Genomic DNA, 23,406 nt, shown 5'->3' with positions numbered 1-23,406 from the left:
GGAGGTTGGATGTCAGGGGGAAGTTGTGTGCTGTGAGAGTGGTGAGGTGCTGGAACAGCTGCCCAGAGAGGCTGTGATGCCCCGTCCATCCCTGGAGGTGTTGAAGGCCAGGTTGGATGGGGCCCTGGGCAGCCTGGGCTGCTGTGAAATGGGGAGGTTGGTGGCCCTGCATTGGTGGGGGGTTGGAGCTTCGTGATCCTTGAGGTCCCTTCCAACCCAAGCCATTCTGTGAAGAGCTCTTACTGACTTGCCTTTTATCTTTTTGAAGCTATCTATAAAACCAAAAGTTCATTCCAGCACATTAACCTGGGTCAGGTCAGCTTCCTCCATTTATTTCAGTGCTATCAGTACACAACTTCTAAGTCAGAACTGCAGTCAAACAACAAGGCCCCACATGTAACATCAATGCCTTCTGCTGAAGGGTTTGTGTGGCATTTGCTTAGCTGACAATAAAGGCCAGTGGAAGAATGTGTGCAGCACACAAAGAACAGCATCACAAGAAGCAGGCTGATCAGGCACCTCTTAAAAATATAAGAACTGGAGGTACTCTACTACATATAAACTCCATGTTGGAGTAGCAGGAACTGGCACACTCCTTGTGCTTAAATAGATTAGTCCAGATGAGAGAAAGATGCGAGGGGAAGCTGAGGTTAACAGCCAAATGTTCAAGGAGACTGGTTAAGGGACTGCCAGATGAAAAAGAAAATGGAATTTAGCTTGAAGGTACTTAATGACACAGCTCAGCACTGAGCATCTTCAAAAATCCATCCCTATTAACACAGTGTAAGGAATAGATATTATCTGGTTTTGAGATGCTTCGTAACAGCAGAAATTCAAGCAAGTGATTGTTAGGCAATAGGAAAAATCCCACAGGAAAGGAAAGAATCTAACCTCATCCCATCTGCTGATTAGGTGCAGTTAATGCACAGAGTACTGGAGCTAAAGGCTGCAACAGCACTGAATACAAAACAGTGCTTTGGGGTAGATAACAGGCACTTCTGGAGGTGCCCTCATCACAAATGGAGATAGAAGCAGCTAATGGAACATGTCTGTTACACAACCCATATCCAATCTCTCATAAAAACAACTCACAAAGTAATTAAGGTCAAGACAGGAGAGATTTAAGGTGGACAGTTTTATAACTCGAAGGAGACAACAAATACATGAAATTATAAACAAATAAGAATATTTCAGAATATTTCATTGGATGCAGGAGGTAAAGCCAGCAAACTGCACAGCAATATGCACAGTGCAGTGACTGCACCACTGCTCACAGCAGATGTGTTACCAAGTTTTCTACCAAGTTCCACTCGAAAATACCACAGGTGTCACAAAGAACACAGCCCAGGGGTTGCAGATGGTGTTCCAGGCAGCTTCTGTTTTCTACTGAATAGAATTTACTCATTTCAAATTTCCAGTCATTCATTTTTCTCCAGAGGGAGAAAGAGGAGAAAATACAATCAGGTCACTGAACGTTTCAGCTGCTGTGAACTTCTGGAGGTTGTTCTTGAGTGGAGTGAAGGGAAGCTCAGCATCCAGCATGGGCTATGGGAGAAATCAGTGGGAAATAAGCACTCAAAAGCAACTGGTGTCTGCTCTACAAACCAGCACTGCCAGGGCACACAAAACAAGCTAATGGCAAATCCCCTATGGGCACACTGCAGCTTCACTACATGCACAGCAAAGACCTGCCAGGGAAATCTGAAACCCTTCCTGAAATGCACAGCAGTTTGGTGGATGCAGAAATGCTCACATCCTTGTCTTTATGTGGTGCTTGGAGCTGTGCATGTTGATTTGAAGAAGTCATTCACCACTTCAAGTTCCACGGCCTTCCTAAGGAATCCTGCAAGCTTATTTCTAGGCAGAAAATAAGGAACCAGTAGGTGGTCCTTTATGAAGGCAGTCATTACTTAATGCAGTAATCTATAAGTTAAAGAGGATTTTTTTTCCTATTTGAGAGCAAGAAAGCTGTACAACCAAGTTCTTTTAGCTGCTTGAAAGCTTTTGTACGTCTGTTTTTCCTTGCTGCACCTTGCTTCTGTCTGCAGAAGATAAAACTATGGAGATGGGAAGGAACAGAGCTGGAAAACTACAAGTAAGTGGAAGGAAGAGGTCAGGTGGTTCATTATGTTAGTAAATATCTACAAGGAAATCCACAAGAAAAGTCATTTTAGTGATCAGCCTAAAGAGATCAGTCATTCTTCTGTTACAAGTCTCAATTTGTCCTGTTTTATGTGTGCAACAAGGAATGAGTGTGAGCCAGGACAAGGGGACAGGAATTGTGGCCTGCATTTATTAGAGTAAGTTGTGTGCTTTGGTTTGATAACATCACCCTCCAGAGCTTAATTTACTTCATGTAGAAACTGATTCTGCAGAAAAGGTTAATGGTATTGTTAACAAGCAGACTGTAGCCAAATAAACTGAAAGGTCAACTTACTGTATCTGAAGGATTTCTGTCAATGGAAGCCAAATCTCTCAAGAAAATGTCTGAAAAATAAGAACACTTTGTTATTTTCTTCTGAGGGTTAACCTGATATTGCTAAGGCTGAAAAAACAGTATTGTTTCCTGCATTTACTGAAGCAAAACAGATCAGCTGGCAACTATTTCTACTGCAAGCCTCTTCTAGCAGCTTTCTGCTTCATGTACCACAGGGCAACTACATAGAAAAGCCATGGGAACTGTTTGTTCACATGCAGAGCACAGATAAGTCATGCTAACAAACACAGGTTTTGCTACAAGCACGCACAGACTCACAAAGCTACAACAGCAGTGATTTCAAAGAGTAATATTTAGACTATAAAGTCTGTAGAACAAACATAAGAACCCAGCAATACCACAGACTGCAATAGCTTGAAGATGTGTACCCATCTGAAGCATTTTTGGTTCTCCAGGCTGAGTGAAGCTGAACCCAGTGCACGTACCCTTCTCTGGGCTGCACATGGTGGGATCTTGGCCCTGTTGCTCTGGAGCAGACAATTCCATCTCTTCCATGTCATCCACTGCTTTTAATTCACTGCTACAGTTTCCCAGCACCTGAAAAAATAGGAATTTTAACTGTTCCCAACCCTCTGTAGAGCTCAGATGTCAGCTGTGTTTGCTTTCCAGAGAGCCAGAAGCAAAACATCAGTGCAATCAGGACATAAAGCAGTTTGAATGACACCAGGAAGCTTCCTTTTCTATTTTGTCTGTTGTAAAAGGCACCTTGGTAGCTTTGATGCAGCAAGCACAAAGGAGAAGAGGTGGCCAGGACATTCAAGGGAAGCGAGTTTACAAAAACCAACACATATGTATTGTGCTAAACAATTCATACATGACATCTACAGGTCTCACTGGCAATTTAGGATAGAGAGCTTTTGAACTTGAGCTTGTACAAAGGTCAGGAAAAGCAAAGCTGTGAGCTTAACACTGCGATTTATTTCCCGTGAACTGTTTGCCAAGCACCCTCGTAAATGGGATTATCTTTTAAAGAGTATATAAGGAAATTCCTCCACAAATGGATTTTGAACTTAAAGTGACAGAAAGCATTCTGAGGTTGTTCTCTTGTGAGACTTTACCTCAGAAAAATACCACCAGCAATACCAAATGCTAGATTGCCAGATTCCCCAGATAGTAGCATCACCAATTCCTCATGTGACTTGTAAAAACAGCAGAAAAAAAGAAGAGGAGCAAACAGTAACAGACTTTAAAACACAAGCATTACACGTGCACATGTATGTATATATAAAGACTGCTGCAGCAATGTACAGATCCAAGTAGTAACAAACATGAAGACCCTAGATTCCCAATGAAAGGAACTACTGTGGAGGCTGCATTCTGGACTTTAATGGCTACTCAGAAGCTGGCATGTCACCAAGCCCACAGACACATCAGGACTCAGATTCCCAAACTCTGATGCCTGTGTTACCAACTATGCTCTTGCTGCACCTTTGAACAGTTTAACAGCCTCGTGCTTTGATGTGGCAACAGAGACCCAGAGAGCTAGAGACTATTATTCCTTTCAGGCTCAGCCCCCTAAATGCAAATCCATTTAAAAATTCACACCAGAAAAACAGGAGGGGGCTTGAAGGAGCAGTGCTGGGACAAGTGATGAGCATCATACAGCAGAGCCAACAAGAGCTCCAAAAGAATAGCTCCAAAAATAGAGAGAATGCAAGAAAGCTGCAGCAGTCCTAATCTGTGTCCTACAGAACAGGAAAAAGCCTCATCCTGAGGAACACCAAAGGTACTTTGAATGTTTGATCAGATACCCAGGTACCCAGGGCTAATAAAAACCAACTGTGAAACCAGCAGATCAGGTTTGGGCACCCTTATCCTGAGTGGGACAGGGCAAGAAAGAAGCAAGTGGAAAAGCTTTGAACACAGCGCTGAATTTCCTCAGGCAATGAGAGCTGCTGCAATAGGTAGATTTGAAGCATCAAATCACTGTTCTGCACTCAAGCATGATGAATCAAGGTGCCTACCCACTTAAGATGTGAATATCTGTCACTCTTTGCCTTCAGCTAATAGTAGAAAGATGTTTAAAGGACATACATGAACTAAGCATGACTTACCCAGGTGCCTTCTGCTGCGCCAGCAACAGGATTGTGTTCTTCTGCAGCTGGGGAAATGCTGAAAGAGAAACAACAATCTTTTAATTCTTCTCAATCAAAAGATTGTGACGTGCACAACTGATTTGAAATGAGCTCTCCAACTGTGTTTGCTGGTTTGGCACAAGTCAGCTATATAAAGTTTTCTGGACAAAAAAATCCCAAACTCCTAGCCTGCAATGAGGTGACATTTGGGCAGAGCTCTTAACGTCTGCTTGAGGGATGGAAAAGACAGAACGACTTCACAACCTTTGTCCCTCCCCCACTGAAAGAAGGTTAACACTTAATGGACATTAATTCTTCTAATTGAAACTGGACAATTAGTTGCACAAAGCTCAATTAACAGCTGCCTGAACGTGGCTACCTTTGTTCAAGAAAACCACCAGGGAGAGTTGTTTCAGTGGGACATGGGTGCACTTCCAAACTCTGTGCTGGGTGGCAGCCTTTGAGCAGTGGTGTAGTTTGTTTTGCAGTTGTATCCTCAGGGTTACAAGGCACAGAGCTGCCCTGCAGCAAAGCTCTTCTGGATGATCTTGGAGCTGTCAGACCTTCCCAAGTCTGCTGCCCTGATCTGCGAGGTGTCTTTGAAAGTGAACCTGAAAAAGAGCATTTAAAGCTTAGTTACAACAGCAATTTCCAGAGGATGGAATGGTTAGGATTCTAGCTAGTAACACTCTACTTTTTCTTGTGTGTTTTACATAAATATTATATTTGCTCTGTACACTGCAAGCAGAAACTGAAAAAATGATGTGGTGGCAACCACAGCAATAAGTTACAAAGCTACCTTAACACCAGCTAAGCAATTTAGCACTACTACTCTTCACACAGAACCTGAAACAATGAGATTTGCTGTTCTCATTAAATCTACGCGGTGGAAGCTGTTGTCATGAAACACAATATCTCATATTATATAATTTTGATAGAATTAAAGATAAATTCCTAATTGATTTTTAAAACACTCATTGAGAGAATCTTTGGAAACTCAGAATCATCTTTGGCACTTGAAATAAGGGAGAGAAAGCGCAGCTGTCAAACCAGGATCACAGAAAGCACGAGCTTCACAGATTGCAATAAGATAAATGCCCAAATTACAGCCTTGTTTGGAGCTTCTGCTCAAGAAAAGCTTCCAGCAGCTTTCCTAGCAGATTGGAATATACTGCAATCTTGTTGCACATGAATTCTGATTACAGATGTGCTGTATTTGCAAGCTGGAAGCCAGCAAAATTTAGTTCACACTAATTCCAATTCCTATCTTACAAATAAAAGCCATCAGCCTGCACTCACTCTGAACGTGTTGCCTGCTAAGTCTAGGAATGCCCAGATTAAAATTTCATTGCTAAATGTATGTTAAGAAAAAAAATGGGTCCAACTGCTTGTAACTCTGTACCAAGGTAAAGATTTCACATCATGCTGATTTGAGCAATTATGGCAATCAGGCAGAACAGTTTACTTTGGTTCCCTGATGTAACAAATCACTAGATGAAACATTAATTGTGCCTAGCACTGGAGTTATATCCAGTATAAACAGCATAATCTGTCTGCAGTGAGCTTGGTTCAAATCTCTTCAGCATTTTCAGGTCAGAGAAATAATGATTAAGCTTCACCCACCTGGAAAGCTTTTTACAGGGCTTTCAATTCTGAAAAATCCTGCTTCAAAAACCACTTTTTCTACTTCTGGTTGCTTATCCTGATACGCACTATCAGCAACTCCATCCTGCTTCATTTTATCCCTCATAGCAGCTTTCACAGCAGCAAGCCTCTTTCGGGCAGCAGTCCTTCCAGCTGCCCCCAGCTTTGGTTTACAGACCATATTTGGAACAGTCTGCTTCTGAAACAGAAAGAAAATAGAAGCTTCAGGCAAATAGCTGCACGTGAACGTCCAGGAGGCTGCTGGACACAGACAGCAGCAGGCCTCTGCTAGAGACAAGATCTCTGCTTATCTCCAGAAAGTCTTGGTCTGCTATTTATCCTGCCAAGGTTCATTTACAATGGCAGTCTTAAGTCAGTTTCTCACACCAAGTTCTCAGCTCACAAATACTTGGTATAAATTTTCTTTCTCTACCTGCTGTAGTTAACATTTTTGAAAAGAGTGGGGTGCAGGGACTCCTAGTGGCACGGACATAAAGTAACTCATGGGCAGACACTCGTTAAGCAGTGAAGTCTCTCCTGGCATTCATATTTCAAAGGAAGTTTTGTGTCGTGTACAGTAACTACAGTTGAGACATTTATGGTCAGCTGATGTAAGACTACACTTCCACCAGTTCCATGTTTGGAGTTTCTTATTGATCTTCACATCATTGTTATGATCAGTTGAGCAGTCTTGAGGAATAGCATGGAGTTCAGGCAATGTGAATATGATTCTTAATGCTGATTAATGCTGAGTGATTAAGAACAGCTACATATTGCTTGGAGAAGAGAAGGCTCCAGGGAGATCTCATTGTGCCCCTCCAGTACTTGAAGGGAGCAGATAAACAGGAGGGGAATGGCTGTTTATGAGGGTGGATGGTGATAGGACAAGGGGGAATGGCTTTAAACTGAGACAGGGGAGGTTTGGGTTGGATATGAGCAGGAAGTTTTTCTTCAGCCAGAGGGTGGTGAGGCACTGGCACAGGTTGCCCAAGGAGGCTGTGGATGCCCCATCCCTGCAGGCATTCAAGGCCAGGCTGGATGTGGCTCTGGGCAGCCTGGGCTGCTGGTTGGTGACCTGCACACAGCAGGGGTTGGAGCTGGATGAGCACTGTGCTCCTTTGCAACCCAGGCCATTCTAGGATTCTATATTCCAGACCAAAATGTCAATAAAATAACCTACATTAAAGCCTATTTTGCAATAATCAATCCCACATTTGGGGCAGTGTCAGACCTATTAATGCTCAGAGGATTAGCTGCCCATGGTCCTACCTTAATAAGTCACCTTTATCACTTAGCACTCACTGCTTCAAACTGCCAGGCACTTCTAAATTCCTGTGACACATCATTGCCAACACTGGTAGCTCAGAGAAAATGTTTCACATCCAAAGGATAAATTTCTGTTCCAAATTTAACTCATTTGCCTTACTAACAAAGAGTTCGAGGACTCCATGAGCCATTGCTAATTCTCAGCTCTAATCTTCCCAACAGAAAGGAGCAGCTAGTACCAAAAGCACCAATTCTGAGCACACATGCAAGATTCAAGGAAGGAAGGTGAAATTTGAGAAGAATTTCGCTGGACTTTTTGATCATCACCAACATCTATAAGCAGGGCATTAAAAGGAACTTTCATTTAAGTATTCAGTACTCCAATAGCTTACCAATTATTTTAAATATCTCAGTACATCGTTGTATCTGAATGCTTTAGGAGCCATACGTACCTTGACAGCTTCTTTGCCTGGCACAGCAATTGGTTGCCATTTGTTATCTTGAAGCTTCTGCAGATTATCAAATTTCTTATTCACATCTTCAATCTATTGGAAATCCCAGAGAAGTCCAACTTTAATTTACAAGATTTACAAGATTCATACACACAAAAAACCACTGGTTTAGGAAGTTAGATGAAATGAACAGCCATGCTTATATTTGTTAAATACTTCTGCTTCAAACACCAAAGCAAAAGCTTTGCAATGGTGTTGGACTCCATGACCTCTAGAGGTCCCCCCCAAGCCCTACAATTCTGTGATTCTGTGTAAACCAGCAGATGACCAGAAGAAACCTGAACTGCCCCCAGAGATACAGCAAGCCTAAGAAAGACATCTTTTTCCAGTAACTGGTTCTACAAAAGATTGCTTAACTGGTCCATGAAGTGTAAAACCACAGCATACCAGCTGGTGCTATTCACTGTTACAAAACGTTAAGCAAGGACGCATATTTTTAACAGGAAAAAATATCTGAGTCTGAATATTCAAATGAATAAAATAGATTCACTGCATTGTTTGTAAGTACCTCCATCTTGTGCATTTGTTACAGTAGGTAAACCTGCAAGGACATACCTGAAAATTAATCATATCCCAAAATCCATCCAAGTCTGTACACATCGTTTCCTTTTCACCCTGCTTAAATTCACAGTTATCCACCAGTCCTTCAAACTGTTTAAACCTTTCTGCTACAAGCAGTCTTGTCTGACCAACTGCTGTGCGGATGAGATCTTTAGCTGATGGTAACAAGAAACCAAGAGAAGAAATTAGAATATATTTAGAATATACTGGAATAAGCCATCATTCCTCAACTGATATAAATAAGTAACTGAAGAGTTTGGATTCTGCTTGCTCTTTAAGGTCAGACCTGCAATGCAGTTCACCTGCAGCCCATCTCTCCACTGAAATCCTCTAACCTTCCTTTGAAACAAACTAAAAATAAAATTGCTACCAATTCTGCAAGTCTTTGAAATAAAAAAGCACAGGCAAGTTAAAACATTTATATATATTTCTTAAATCTCATGCATTCAGACATACTTAGACTTTACAGAAAAGCAAGAGGCACTTTAACATTAACTACCAGCAGCTCAGCATTCACTACTGTCACTTCAAACATCACACTTAAGAAGTAACATTAGGAGATGAGCCTACTATTACTAATTGTGCCTATCACAGCTCAGTCTTACCATCCTCTGGAATGTCCAGCTCAAGTTTTCCATCCCACTGAAGGCACTGAGACATCAGTCTTTCTGTCTCAGATTGTAGAATGTTTCTTAAAATAATGAGAAAAGTAATTTGAGGATGTTCCAACTGTTGTCACTATTTGTAACTGTTAATTATTATTCCCCTTTTGCTTTCAGACAAGTTACACAGTCTTTGAGCAGAACCCATTAGATTGCTTCAGTTAAGACTAGCTGTAAGGTAATTTATATTACTTTCAAGCTTTATGTACACAGGATGGAGCATTAGTCTTCAGAATTTTATATTCTTTACTTGCACTAACAATAGGAAAGGAAAGACAGCAATGATGACCACCAAAATTGCTGCTGACAGACATCAACCATCATAAGCTACTGCTTGCAAGTTGTTACTCGTTCAGGACCCAGAACAGACAACCAGGAAGGCAAACAAACAGACACAAACCTGAAATAGGGCACATCATGCTCTTGCTCTCTTATATCATCCGACTTTGTTTCAGTCACTGCCATTTCTGTAGATACAGGAATTGTTTCGTTGGATCTCTGAATGGAAGCCTCCTTATCTGATTCATTTCCTGAGAAATATGGAAGGCATTTACTCAGAATCTGGTAAAAACTAGAAAAGGTACAGTGATAAACCATACGTGAACTTGATACCTTCTCCTTGCAAACTTGTAGTCACTTGCTGTTCTTGAATGCCTTGAAGAGAAGGTGAAATCTGACTTCTTAAATTAGGCTCCTGTACCTTAGTTTCACTGGATTTTTCAACTGTATTACTAAGGGAAAAAAAAGAAAAAAAGATAAGCTTAAGAATTAAGAAATGTTGAGAAACTGACCTCAAATATGACCAAACACACAAGACCTCAAAATTCTGAAGACTATTTTTGGTTCACACAACAACTGTGATCAGGTGTATCAACAACTTGCTACACATGGAATCTCACTACAGAAACACCACTTCCTCTGTAGCATCACAAAAGCTGCATTGCATTTTAGGTTATTAGAAGCAAGAACCTTACACTGGAGATTTGGAGAAATCCCAGAAGGCATCAGGTGACAAAAATGCATTTGCTCTAGATGGAGTCATGGGTGTAACTTTGTAGGCTGTTAGTCCTTCTAAGGGCTGAAACACAAAATTCTGTGGTGCAAAGGAGCGCGTTCTGGGTCTTCCAGGAGCAGAGTTGTTCTTTTCTACAGATGTCTGTTCCTGTTTAAGTTCTGATGCTGAACAAATCACTGGGTCCAGTGGAGCGTTTTCGTTCACTTCGTGTTTAATAGGAATTATCTGCACGAACAAAAGAAGCACCATATTACCAAATCACAAAGTGTTTACTAACAGATGTTAGCAGAATTGTAAGATGACTGCTTGAAAGCCAACAAAAAAGGAACAATTTCAGGTAATTTGCTTTCTACAACTGTGTGCATGTACAGAAGTCTTGATTTACCATAGGCCAACTAGCTTTTGACACCTGCAAATCATTCTCACAGCAGGAGAAGCAATTGACTACGAGGAACGTAATAATCCACTGAAGGGGCCAGAGCAGCAGAACACCTGGCCTAGTGGAGCAGTAATTCAAACCAGCAGATGCTTCTCTCACTGTTAGAAGAAAATGCTTGAAGGTGATGAGCTCCTCAAGAGCTGAGTAGCATACTGGCTCCAAATCCAACTAGGCCTGTGGAATAATCCGTTTATACACACAACCTAACTTAAAGGCTGAAGAACAAACTAACAAAAGTTGATAAATTCTTTACCCAGAGAGTAGTGAGGTACTGGAACAGCTGCCCAGAGAGGTTGTGAATGCCCTGTCCTTGGAGGTGTTCAAGGCCAGGTTGGATGGGGCCCTGGGCAGCCTGGTTTAGCATTAAACGTGGAGGTTGGTGGCCCTGTATGTGGCAGGGGTGTTAGAGATTCATGATCCTTGAGGTCCCTTCCAACCTTGGCCATTCTGTGATTCTGTGATAGTTGAGGAATGCAGCCCAAGAAAAGGAGAGTACAAGTGCAATTAAAAGCAGAGAATGTTGTTGAAAGAGAAGGAAGTTCACATTCCTAAGAGATGAGCAACAAGGCAATTGCTCAGAACGTTTCTGAGGTACCTGTACTGAGATACTGTTAGCTCAAATTAGCCAAAAGATCTGAGACTATTTCTTGAGCAAAGATGTATCTTCAAGACACTGGAAGTTTTGTTGTACTTTAGATACCCTTGCTTGGAATGTAAGCTTTGAATTTTAACAGATTTCTTGTGGCAATATGACTACGGTTACAGCAAGGGCTTACCACCTGGCAGCAACTCCTGCTGTGAAAAGATCCTTATCTGAATTAAGATACAAGTGCCTTTTACCTCCTGTCAGTGTTTGTGCACAAAGAAACCAGCTTGAAGAACTTCGCTTGTACACAGCTGCAGCTGCTGAAATAGAACTGGAGAAGGGAGTTGTGGGGGAAGCACTAAGTGAGAGGGAAGAACTAAGTGAGAGGGAAGAACTAAGTGAGAGGGAAGAGTGGAGTGTAGGGAGAGGGAAGGAAACATGCTTCTGCACAGGACTGTCAGGGCACGAAAGCATACGTGAATCATTTAGGAACCTGAACTGGAGGACACACTGCATTCAAATACAGTGGCCTCTACACAGAAGCAGTAAAGTTTGGTCTGCATTTTCAGTGGGATAACAAAAGTGACCATCTTTAATTATAGCTGGGAATCTTTTCCCCTATGATATTCGCCATGTTCTCGGCATTCAAAAACTCAACATGCATTTCATCCTCAGATTCTAAAGCCTCACATTATAATTCCCTGATCACTGAAGGGATGCATTCAAAGTAAGCTGCAGGAATAAACGCACCGTATGAAGTTTACAAACATTCGATACAACCAGAAAAATGAAAAAGGTCTTTTTTTTTTGTTAAGTAGTGGAAACATCACGTAAAAGATTTGTCATGCAAGACCTCAAGTTTAAATCACTGTCCAAAGCTGGAGGACTGGTAAACAAGTCATCCACACCTGCAAAGCAAATTTAGTCTTAGGTCTTAATAGTACAACATAAGTACAGTTTTGTCCCAAAATCTATTAGTGAGCTTCCTGTTACTTTGACACACGAGTACAACTATATTTAAGAAACACGTGCACTACTATTTTTACTGGCTCTTAAATCAGCTTTTCCATTTCAAATATTTCGTGACCTACCTCTATGACATCAGGTTTGACTGCTTTCTTCTGCTTTGCTGCATTTGCTGGCTTTCTCTGTGACACGTTACCTGAAGAGGAACAAACTCCAAATCAAAACACATCTGATTAAAAGAATCATTCACCAGCATTTTCAAAAGATTGATGCAAAAGTCTGGTGGTTAAAGACAGGGAGAGATGGCTTTGCTTCTTGAGTGGGAGGGAGCTAAAGGGCAGATACCTAATTGCAAGTGTTCATTCAAAAGAAAACCTGGCCTAGGATTTAACAGCCTAATAAGAGATAAATCACTGGGAAAAGAGATTCATTAAGCCATTAGCCTTCACACATCGTCAGGCGTTCAAAAGAGTCACCTCATTTCCTTAAAGGCTGAAGTGACTGAAGTCAAATGAGTTTAGATTGTGACTTTATGCATGGCACAGGACTTCTACAGATGGATCAAAACCATTACTATCATGAGGACAAGATCATACTACTAAAAATATCCCCTTCATTAAACCATCAGATTCCCCTACTTGAGTAAGCAAACATGAAGCAAAAATTCCTGAGTTGGAGAATATGGGCTCCCATCTTGTCCAGACATAGCTATTCTTTATGAGTCTTATCAATCCTGAAGCAGTAATGCACCAAACTGGCAAATCTTTACCAGTCCAGTTTTTGTTCTTTCAATCTGTAATTATTATATTGATATTGACAGCCCACACAGATGGATTTTTACAGCAAACTGCCCAACGTTGGTTTCAACATCATTATTTAAATATTCCAACAGAGGTCCAGGTGAAATTTTAAGTCATGGGTATTTGCTCATTTTCTTATGTGACAATTTAGCACGTTTGCTTTGGTCTATCTATTCCAAAGAGATACTACAAAGCAGAATGCAGTGTGCTAAGCCAGTTCAGAACAAGCTGATATGTATCTCTAGAGCAGAGTGACTGGGATAAACAAGACCCTAAAGACAACACTGTCCTGGTGTATGACTTGACAGTGATCTTAACAGCAGTGCAAATTCACACATCGTTTCCAGTACTCACGCACACAGCATCAGCCAGGACACCTCTGTACACCATATGAAATCCTTAGATACCAGCCACACATGGCTTATACTTACTGCCTCACTTACCACTAGCAGCTGCAGTTGTTTTTGGCACCTGTCTAGCTGCAGAGGCAGCTGCTCTGGTGACTCTTACATTTGATGCTGTCTGGACTGAAGGCTGCAACACTAAGAAATATTAATTCCAGAGATTACAAAGCTTGCTCAGGTGATGTGTTTAAGTAGTATAATACAAAGTTTTGGTTTTGCAGTAATCAGAAAGCTGTACAAGTAACTATCAGTTGCATTAGTTTGTTAGAATCATAGAATGCCTTGGGTTGGAAGGGACCCAAAGGATCATCGAGTTCCAACCTTCCTGCCACAGGCAGGGCTACCAACCAGAATCAAGGAGTGGTTTTGTCACTTCTGTGCTAAACAAAGGCAGCACAGCTCAGCCTTGGCACCAAGGCAATGCTCTGCAGAACCTTGACAGAAAACATCTCCATTGTACAGTAGTGCTTCCAGTGTCACGATAAGAGCAACATATCAGCGTGCCAGATGCTAAGCACAAGGCTTAAGGAACCCTCCTCAGTGCTCCTGCAATCACTGAGTTGACATCATCCTATCTTTCAGATGAAGCTTTCTGGAGGAATAACTGGTAGTTATCTGCACAGCTGGAATCTTAAGCAACTCTGTAACACCCAATGATGCCTTGGTCATTACAGTAAAGCATTCTAAAGTGTGAATTTATTAAACTACATTAAAGTATCCTTTAATTTTAATCATACCTGAAATATTTTTTTATAAAATATGACTCAAGTTCATGCACTGCCATCTTAATCATTTTCATCCATGTGTACCTTTATTTACTACCTTCAAAACCAGCAGCATTAACATGCACACAAAAATTTAACAGCTCTTGATTTCATGCTCTGCCTTTCTATATCTGCAGGAAATCTAGAGCCCACTTGGTTATTGTTAATGATATTTGTCTCTTACAATGCTGCTCTGCTTCCCACAGAATTGCTATTTGAAAAGTTGGGAAAAAAATTACTTGCTGAATAACCATAACGTTGGATTTACCCAAACAGACACTTCCCTAACGTTTTCATGGTAGTGTTTAAGCACATAATGCATAGTCTTCATTCCCCAAAAGCATTATCAAATCTAGTGATCAATCTAAATTAATGTTTTAATTGTTATTCAAACACTGATGAGAAATCTGTTCAGCATTCACTGAAAGCATGAATGAAATTTATTTAAATAGACATCTGCTGCTTGCTGACTTAATTACAGGGTGACGTGAAAATAACTTCACACTGAATTACAGAATATCATGTGTTAACTATTCTACATGACTTAGCATTAACAACTTGAAGCCTTGACACTGCAGCACTACCAGGAAGAATTTATTATTAAATGTGTTCTCTACTCGCTTAAACAGAGATGGCTTGGGTTGGTTTTGTTTGATTTTGTTTTGTTTTCTCGAGAAATGTATGGAATCTTCACTCTGGAAGTGCAAGAGCTAGACAGATACAGAAGGAGCTGCTTTGAAATATGAAAACAACAGATTGTGCTTGTCATCTATGGAAGCAGACAACCACACATGTACTCAGTTACACCAGTGTGTATCAGAAGTTGGGGCTCTTGCTCCCTGTGCTGTATGCCCACATGCTCTGCCAGAAGACTATTCTTTCTAAACCTATTTCAGTGTCACGTTATGCAACAAGTTTCATGTAGCATAACTACTGCATAGTATCAAACTTCCCTCAAAATATTTACAGCTCACATAATTAGCTGTTTTGGGGGAGAGCTGTAACACCAAAATTCATACTTTACTTCTATCAGCTATCTCTTGCTTTTTTCCAGTCATTTAATCTATAATAACAGCAGCAACGTGTGATATTTCCCTTAGAGGTAAATAGGAACCTCTGCATTGCTCCAGCTGTCAGACAGCTAGCAGCCATGCAATTCTGCCTATTGACCTCCTTCTCCCTTTCCTGCAGTGATCATCAGTAACCACAAGTGTATTAAATATCCTGCATTCCACCTCCCCCAGTCTACAGAAGCTACAAGCACATAAAATACCTACAGCCACATGATCCATAGTCTTTCAGCAGTTGCCTTTGTTCTAATTGCAAGAAACTGTCATCCTAAAAACTCTGCTGTTCCCTAAACCCCAACAACACACACTGGGGATGTTTCCTAAAAACATTCCTTGCCTCACTCTCACAGTGCTACAACTACTGGCTCAAAAGAATAACAGCCATGTCCTTTCAGACCCAGATGTGGGACCGTTCTAGTTTCATACCTTTGCCCTTTGCAGCCATTTTCTCTGTGCTCATCTGCTTACGTGCTGCTTGTGTGGGGCGCACGCTCTGCCCATTGGCACAGACCTACAAAGGAACATCACATTTCATGAAGCACCAGGATTGCCAAAGTGAAGTAGCCCAGCTTCTTTCCTCATCTTGCTCTCCTAGGCTCCAGTAAAACAAAAGGCAGGTAATTTAGAACCAAGGTATTTGTTTTACAAAGGTTTTACAAAGGTAAAAATGCCAGTGATATTAAGGATAACTAGAATAGCTCATTTCAGTTATTAAAATACCAACTAATTAAGATTTTATCTAACAGAATGAAGAAAATTACTCAGTTTACTCTGAAAGTAGATGGTAATTACTGTTGCATCTTGGTACATATTGTGTGATCTAAAAGCCACTTTTCAGGAAAAAAAAAGATCAGAATTAACTCAGTTCTCCCTTCACGCAGCCAGGATTGGAAACCTTCCAAATGCATTCAAATTACATAAGGCAAGATTGCTAGATGCAAATTATAGCTCCTTTTGCAGATTACTGCAGATGACATTCCTCAGAAAACCTACTTTTTAATACAAATAAAACCACGAGCCTATCAAGATTCCTAGTAAAATATGCCAACAGTGAATTGATTCCAACTTTTAGCAGTAAAGATTAATCATGGGTGATACCTACAGTAATTGCTTTCCAACAACATACATCTTCATTTATAAGGCTTGAAGGCTGCAGCATTAAATGGAAGATTGCACAACTGCTACGTCTTCTTGGACTTCTAGCCACTGGTTCTACTTACTTATTATCCAAAATAGGTGGAAAGTACAAGACAAAGATCTTCTTGCATAGGGAATTCTCAAAATCAAACAGCTTCATACCCAGCTTGTTGAAAATAATGCATTTGGCAGTGATAGTCTTACATACATTAATGTGGGGTAAAATATTCTACAAGTTAGGTATTTCATCAGTATGAAATTAAGATGCCAAATCAATAAGATTTCAGATCTGTCACTACAGGCTCCATGTAATCAAATGTATGGGGTCTGATGGACATCTCAATCACACACCATTAAACAGGTAGCTAAATAAGATGGCATAACATACAATAATGCTTTGAGGTTGAATTTTAAGAACAAGTGCTCTTCCCCACTGTGAGAGCAAAAACGTACACAGTGTGTAACAAGCAGTCCATTTGCTGGGTTCAACTTTCTGAAGCTGCAGTGAAATGCAGAAGAAGAACTGACTTCATAGTCTGCATTCACAAAAGACTTTCTGCGGCCAGGAGAGCTTCACAGGTTCTCCAAGCCAAAGTATTTACTTTCAGTCTCATTACTGCCTCTATTCTTACTTGCATTCCTTGCTGACTGCAATAATATTTCACAGGGAAAAAGAAATCTGAAAGATCATTGCACTTTTCTCTGTATTGACTCAATCAAACTCTGTAGCTCAGTTCAACACAACGCTCAAATCACCACAATAAATTCTATCAGCTTGCTGAAAGCTTTTCTGACCTAATCTGCCCTTTTCATCAGGAAAACCTGCTTGGAGGTATCATTTTTCACATCAGAATACAACCCTGATTTACATGCTCAAGGATAATAGCATCTTTTTCTCCCAATTAATTCACTAAAGTTCATTTAAGGGACAAACCGTAGAGGGCTTCAATGCAGTTGATATCGCAGCCTTTTCTGTTTGGTTCTTGGCCTTTGATCGAGTAATCCTCTCAGAGAAAGCAGGAGCTGCCTGGAAACATTCCCAAGGAAACAAGGTTAACATAACTCCTTTCTCTCCCTGCCATCACTGCCAGAGTGAGCAAGAAGCCTAAGTTAGGTAAAGCAACAAGCCTGTGCACTTGAGAGTCAAAACATATCGAGTGAGTGATTTGAAAAAGTCAGATGGACTGAATACAAACAAGTTACCAGTTCCAAAACAGCTCAGCTCTTTTATTTGCAGGTGAATCACTATTTTTTGAGCTGAGGCCATAGTCACAACTACAAAAATTAACACATCTCTTATATTTCCTGCTTTGTTAAAAAAGAATGAAATTACTCCCTTACCATTCCTTATTACAAAATATTTATGAATTCTTTATACTATATTTACTTCACATAACTTGCATAAAGCTTACATAACCATAAATTTTAATGTCATACGCTACATAAGACTCATTTAGAAATTGAATGTTACTCTCATTACCTTTTCTTTTGGCTTTGTTGTTGTGGGAACTTCAGGTGCAAGTGAAAGAAATCCACATGCAGTAGGTTTATATAACCCAACTTTAAACACACCCTTTTTTGCTTTTTCTCTTTGTTCTTTCAGTTTTCGGAGCTCCTTCTCTTCTTTATAGCGCTGAAGCATTTCTCTGCGTTCATTCACCCTCTTGGTGGCTGCATCTGTAGATTGTTCTGAGGTAAAGACAGACATCATTTATTATGTTGGAGATATTTTTCATCCAAGTCAAAGTCAGAAACTAAGCAAGTTGGAGAACTGCTAGAAAAACATTGCAAGACCCAAGATGAACACACCAGGTCAGCAAGAAGAGTACAAGAAGGATGGGAACTTTTAGAGCGGGTTCAGAGGAAGGCCATTAAGATGATCAGAGGGCTGGAGCACCTCTCCTGTGAGGAAAGGTTGGGGGAACTGGGCTTGTTCAGCTTGGAGAAGAGAAGGCTCCAGGGAGACCTCATTGTGGCCTTCCAGTACTTGAAAAGTGCATAAACAGGAGGGGAATGGCTGTTTGAGGGTGGGTGGTGACAGGACAAGGGGGAATGGCTTTAAACTGAGACAGGGGAGGTTTGGGTTGGATATGAGGAGGAAGTTTTTCATCCAGAGGGTGGTGAGGCACTGGCACAGGTTGCCCAAGGAGGCTGTGGATGCCCCATCCCTGCAGGCATTCAAGGCCAGGCTGGATGTGGCTCTGGGCAGCCTGGGCTGCTGGTTGGCGACCTGCACACAGCAGGGGTTGGAGCTGGATGAGCGCTGTGCTCCTTTGCAACCCAGGCCATGCTAGGATTCTATAAAAGTGCTGCAAGTTCATGCCATTTTATAGTGTACAGGCTGCTCCTGCAAGGCTATTAGTACTAAAGTAAACACTTAGGCATTAGATTGTTGATTAGCTGTTTTGTACCAGCTTCTCTATTGAAATATTTGCATGGACTGTATGGCCATGTTCAATGAGTTGCAGTCAACTCTACAGTTGTGTAATTATCACTGGAAGCTGAAGATCAAGTCAGCTTTAGATACCAAATACTGAAGTCTGCTGGAAGCTCAGAGTAAGTGACATGAAATGTGAGAGAACAAAACCTTGTGATGTGTCTGTCTGGAAAAACAAAACAAACCTACTGAATGTTAAAGTTCATCAAAGATGACCAGGCTGTAATTTCTCAAGTCATGTATTTGATGTGATTCCATAGGGATTTGAGTCTTTTCTTCAATTATTTTTTCCTATCAAAATACTGAAGGTGGAGAACACTTTAATACCTTTAAAGAGTTACTTAGTTCTTTAGCCATCAGCACACAGAAGAGCCACACAGGCAGAATCCAGAACGTGCAAGACTCGTTTTCCCAGAGAAAGGAGGAATTGACAAAAAGGAGCAAATTAAAAATAAAATTGTAAGATGCATTGTCAATTTCTAACCATTCTTAAAGCCTGTGACAGATAGCAGTTTTACAGAGATGAAATTATAAATCGAAGGTTCACTTCTTGAATAACAAAGCCATCCTAGTGAGTATTAACAGCACAATGCATCCTTCCTTAGGAGGCTGTGGACAAAATTAAGTAAAGACTAAAAACAGTCCTGGAGTCATAAAGGATGGTATTAAGTCTATTTTCTTGATAGTTATAAATTAAAACATGGAGACCACATTTAACAAATTAAAAAGCTATATAACAAGGCTTTACTTACTCTGTTTCAAACTGCTGTTCTCCTGTGAGCACGTTTCGCTTGCCCCACTTCCTTGAGAAATCCCCCTCGTTTTTGACACCTGAACATTGACATCTGTCAGTCCAAACTGTCTGCCCTTTTCAAACAACTTGTGTCTGCTCTCCTTTTGGAGCATGGATTTTCTGCGAGCAACTTTTGTTCTGATGGTTTCTGTGCTCAAATCCTTTTTGTACCGACTGACAAAGTGGGAGGTAGCAGCCATCTTGATTATCCTGGACAAAAATGGTAACGACAGGAAAAAAGGAGACAAGGTTTGTCGTGCCCTTTTTATTCGAGTTTGTACGTCACAAAGATAGATCTAGCTTCTTCATTGCTGCATTTGCTCTGGTACATGTACAAATAACAGTTTCAGCAATGACTCTTCATTTTATGTAGTCAAGGTGCTCGTTTGCTTGCTAAGTAATCAACAGCTCTGAGAAAGAATTAGCAGGGAAGGCTTTGTCATTGCCAGGGACTGACTAGCCTGTTTTCAACACAGATGTTTTTCTCGTTAAGGAGACAAGCAAGCAAATGACAAGGTTGTAGGACAATACTTGGAAGCAGCATTGCCACTAAGCATTTACTTTATGCCCTATCTGATGGCAAGGCATTTTTGTCGTGCATCAGAGTATTTGGCTCTGGTTCCTAATTGAGTTTCCAGGATGCAACTGTAACACAATAGCATTTATTTCCAGCAGGATTTCTGCCTACTTTTTTAACTTGAGGAAGACCTGATGAAAGCAACAGTTGATCTGTACATGCTGTGCTTACTGCAATGCAAAAAGCACGAATCCCTGCACCCTACTGAAGCCTTTTTGAGAGTTCTCATGCTTCTGGGGAGGGGAATATAAGGTGAGTCTGTGCTCTGGGGTGGGCAGTGGCAGCTCCTTGTGCCCAACTTCATGGCAGTAGCTATGCCCAGAATAACTTGCACATCACCAGCAGGGCTTGCACAGCCATTTGGAAGGGCTTGGGATAGATATTAGAGACAATGAATGAGTCAGAAATCTATATGGCTATGCTTTGCATCTTTTTCTCCCCAATATGCTTAGCACTGCAGGAGGACAAAACAGCTTAAGGAAGTTTAAACGATCAAATGGAAATAAAAAAGCAAAACTCAGCTTAAAGTACCCAAGTCAGAGACCAGATGTCTTCCATATGATCTTGGAAGCATGTCCTGGTGCATGTCAGTACCAACTGATTGGTTAATATCTTCCATTGGTTAATGTCTTTTCATTTCATGTTCCAACTTTCAGAAATTCATTAAAGATGCCAGTTAAGGATTGCAAATGACCAGATGGAGTCTACCATAGTTCACAGGTCATATTTACTCCAAATTACAGGTAAGCAATTAAGGAATGTTAATCCATGAACTTCTCCAATAATCATCTTTGGGCTGATCTTGTTAGTAGTTTCTATGGTGTTACTAAAAGCCCTTCAGGAAATAGTGGAAGTATACCTCTACTCTCTACCTCCTACAATAGGCAGTTTTTTTTATACCCACCAAAAGAAAACCATTCTTAAAAGCAGCAGTTACCATCAAGACCCTACAGCCATCCTCTGTGGACATCACAGTGGTGAAGATGATAATATTAAAGATTTGAGAGGCTCAGCCAAGAAGTTTATCCAAACTAAACAGACGTTTCTTTCAACTAAAAGCTAGCTGTCTGTGTATGATCCCAACTGCTCACTTCTGAGCCTGGTCTGCTGGTTGGCGACCCTGCACGTAGCAGGGGGTTGAAACTAGATGATCATTGTGGTCCTTTTCAACCCAGGCCATTCTAAGATTAATACAGGGTGCATCAATCCTGTAAGAGCCATCCCTCCAGACTCCCACCTTACTTGATTCCTCCTTAGAACTGTGACACCTAGCAAGCTACTCGAGGAGTCCGTCTGCCCAAGGATGGGTACCTGGCTTTGTTAACATCAGAATGATTCTCTCCTTATCTCTTTAATTACTCTGTAGCAGCACTTAGGCTTGGGTATCTGCAAAGAACAGGGGAGCAAAGTAGGGAGATACCATCCAAATGTACCAAAGTATGAGCAGAGATCATGAAGTTTCTGCCTGAGCTATCAGAAAAAATACATGCTATACACAGGGAATCCTCAGGACTCCGACAATTTATAGGTCAAATTTCCAATGTTTGAGTCTCCTTATCTGTTCTCTATAAACACAGCAGCCTATCCAGACTGCACGCATGTTTTTTAAATTGTGGAAGGTACCAGAGCCATACAGTAGCTGTTAGGTATCAGGCAAGCTTACAAAAACCTGGCAAAGATTTTAACACATTTCAAGGACTTTCATGCTTTGCCTTCTATTTTAAGAAAGTGTGGCTCCAGCTATTGTACTATAGGCTTTCTTAGGTCCTTCTGCCACGGATAAGCATTAACAGCAAACTTCTAAGCTTTTTAGGATTAAAAAAAAAAAAAGCTTTTTTAAGCTTTTTAATTGCTTTTGAACAATTAATCTTGCAGACACGATCGTGTGAAACCTGAAGAACACAAATGCAATGTAGGTAGAGACAGATTCCCCACTCACTTTTAACACAAAGATACCCTCATCCCACATCCTGGATTAAGAAAGGCCAGGAAGAAAGCAGTAGTCTGTTATAGCCCCGGTGCTTACAGATCACAGCAAACACAAATAACATTTTAAAGTCGGAACGCGGCCCGATTCAGGACCTGGATCCTCGGGGACTACAGCAAACCGCACACCACCTCCCAGCTCCCCCCTGAGGGCTGCCTCAGGTGCTCCGTCCCGATGCCATTCCCGCGCTGCCCGCGCTGCCAGCCCCGCCATACCTTGCCGGGCCCGCCGCTCCGCTTGCCTCAGCGCTGCCGCCTCCACTCGCTTTCAAATTTCACCTGGCGCCTCTGATTGGCTAGCTCCGGCCAATCACCGGGCTTTCATTGGCTCCCTCCTAACGGACGGTTGATGGGCAGAGCCTAACTCGCGTAGTGAGCTGTTTACTGGTCAGCGTCATCGCCGTGCTTGATGCTCATTGGCTGCGCTGAACATTGCCCCACCCCGCGCTTGCCGCTCATTGGCTGGCGAGTTGCGCGGGGTGGAGTCCTCTGGAAGTGCAGGGGCTCTAAGATGGCGGCGGGCTGAGGCGCTGTGGGGTTTTTATCATTTTATTTCGGCGGTCTGGGTGGGGGGGGGGGTCTGTGCCCTCTGGACTTCGCTTAGGCTTTCTGAGGAGCCATGCCAAGCTCTTGCTGCCAGCATACGCCTACCTGCTGTGCTTGCCACCTCAGGGAGCCGATTTAGGGGCGTTGTTCCGGTTGTGTTGTGTTGTGACAGAAAAGCACTGATGTTCTCAGAGGGTTCTGTGAGCGAGAAGAAGGTGACATGGAGCATTGCCACCATTGCATGAGGAATTCCTGAGGTAACTTTGCCCTGTAAGGGCATGAATTCAGTATTGTCTGAGACTTGTGAACGCGCCATAGGATTTTTCAGCTATGTCAAGGATAACCTTGCTTTTCTGAGAAACTTAATATATTCCCTACCTGTTATGTATCATTCATGGTCATTCTCTCATATGCAGGAGTATAAATCCAAAAGCAGTGTCCCGGCTTCCTTGTGCAGCTGTGTTTGGTGCCTCTCACATGCAAGGTGATTTGTTCTCCACTTGTTTTATCGCGATAAAAATGCAGAAATGTTGATGAGGAAATCAGCCACTTGGTGGCACTGCAAAAATGTGGACACTGTATGAATATAACCATACAGGGAACTGCTGAGTACAGTGGTCAGCACTGGTCAACAGCCATGTCTTGCAAGTAGCATCTCCTAATGGTGGT

The 23,406-nt window shown here is 41.6% G+C and overlaps 2 protein-coding genes across 9 annotated transcripts in view; one reads left to right on the top strand and one right to left on the bottom strand.

The window, feature by feature from the left end:
- Positions 1–306: 306 nt before the first annotated feature.
- DLGAP5 (DLG associated protein 5) lies at positions 307–22,532 on the bottom strand. 4 transcript variants are annotated; one of them, XM_052696548.1, is made up of 20 exons: positions 22,408–22,446; positions 21,517–21,591; positions 19,588–19,838; positions 17,879–18,087; positions 17,333–17,425; positions 15,688–15,772; positions 13,467–13,565; positions 12,349–12,419; positions 10,192–10,457; positions 9,830–9,948; positions 9,618–9,747; positions 9,161–9,246; positions 8,550–8,710; positions 7,935–8,027; positions 6,196–6,415; positions 4,952–5,183; positions 4,552–4,609; positions 2,836–3,034; positions 2,438–2,487; positions 307–1,545 (listed from the first exon to the last, which is right to left on the bottom strand). In XM_052696548.1, exons 3-20 carry the CDS (start codon positions 19,826–19,828, stop codon positions 1,423–1,425), a joined length of 2,535 nt encoding a protein of 844 aa, XP_052552508.1. In that variant the 5' UTR covers positions 19,829–19,838; positions 21,517–21,591; positions 22,408–22,446; the 3' UTR covers positions 307–1,422. The 4 variants fall into 4 exon arrangements, with proteins under 4 accessions (XP_052552508.1, XP_052552510.1, XP_052552511.1 ...); XM_052696550.1 differs by having other exon boundaries at positions 2,866–3,034; XM_052696551.1 differs by having other exon boundaries at positions 2,923–3,034; positions 22,408–22,445.
- A 164-nt stretch (positions 22,533–22,696) lies between these two features.
- Positions 22,697–23,406, top strand: part of FBXO34 (F-box protein 34) — a 42,067-nt gene continuing 41,357 nt past the window's right edge. For all 5 annotated transcript variants that reach the window (XM_052696588.1, XM_052696584.1, XM_052696580.1 and 2 more), the window contains exon 1: positions 22,697–22,994. The gene's annotated coding sequence lies outside the window, so the exon portion shown is untranslated. The remainder of the gene's footprint in view (positions 22,995–23,406) is intronic.

The sequence above is a fragment of the Tympanuchus pallidicinctus genome, unplaced genomic scaffold (genome assembly GCF_026119805.1).
Source record: "Tympanuchus pallidicinctus isolate F22 unplaced genomic scaffold, pur_lepc_1.0 scaffold3, whole genome shotgun sequence".
In the NCBI taxonomy this organism is placed as follows: domain Eukaryota; kingdom Metazoa; phylum Chordata; class Aves; order Galliformes; family Phasianidae; genus Tympanuchus; species Tympanuchus pallidicinctus.
This window is presented reverse-complemented; position numbering and strand designations above follow the sequence as displayed.

Bases quoted from the DNA above. Each gene is read 5' to 3' on its own strand.
- DLGAP5 (XM_052696549.1), bottom strand. From the start codon at position 19,828: ATGGCTGCTACCTCCCACTTTGTCAGTCGGTACAAAAAGGATTTGAGC. The intron at 9,247-9,617 runs GTTTGTGTCTGT...CATTATTTTAAG, and splicing joins CATGATGTGCCCTATTTCAG to AAACATTCTACAATCTGAGA. The intron at 5,184-6,195 runs GTGGGTGAAGCT...GCTCTTTTTCAG, and splicing joins CCCTGTAAAAAGCTTTCCAG to GTTCACTTTCAAAGACACCT.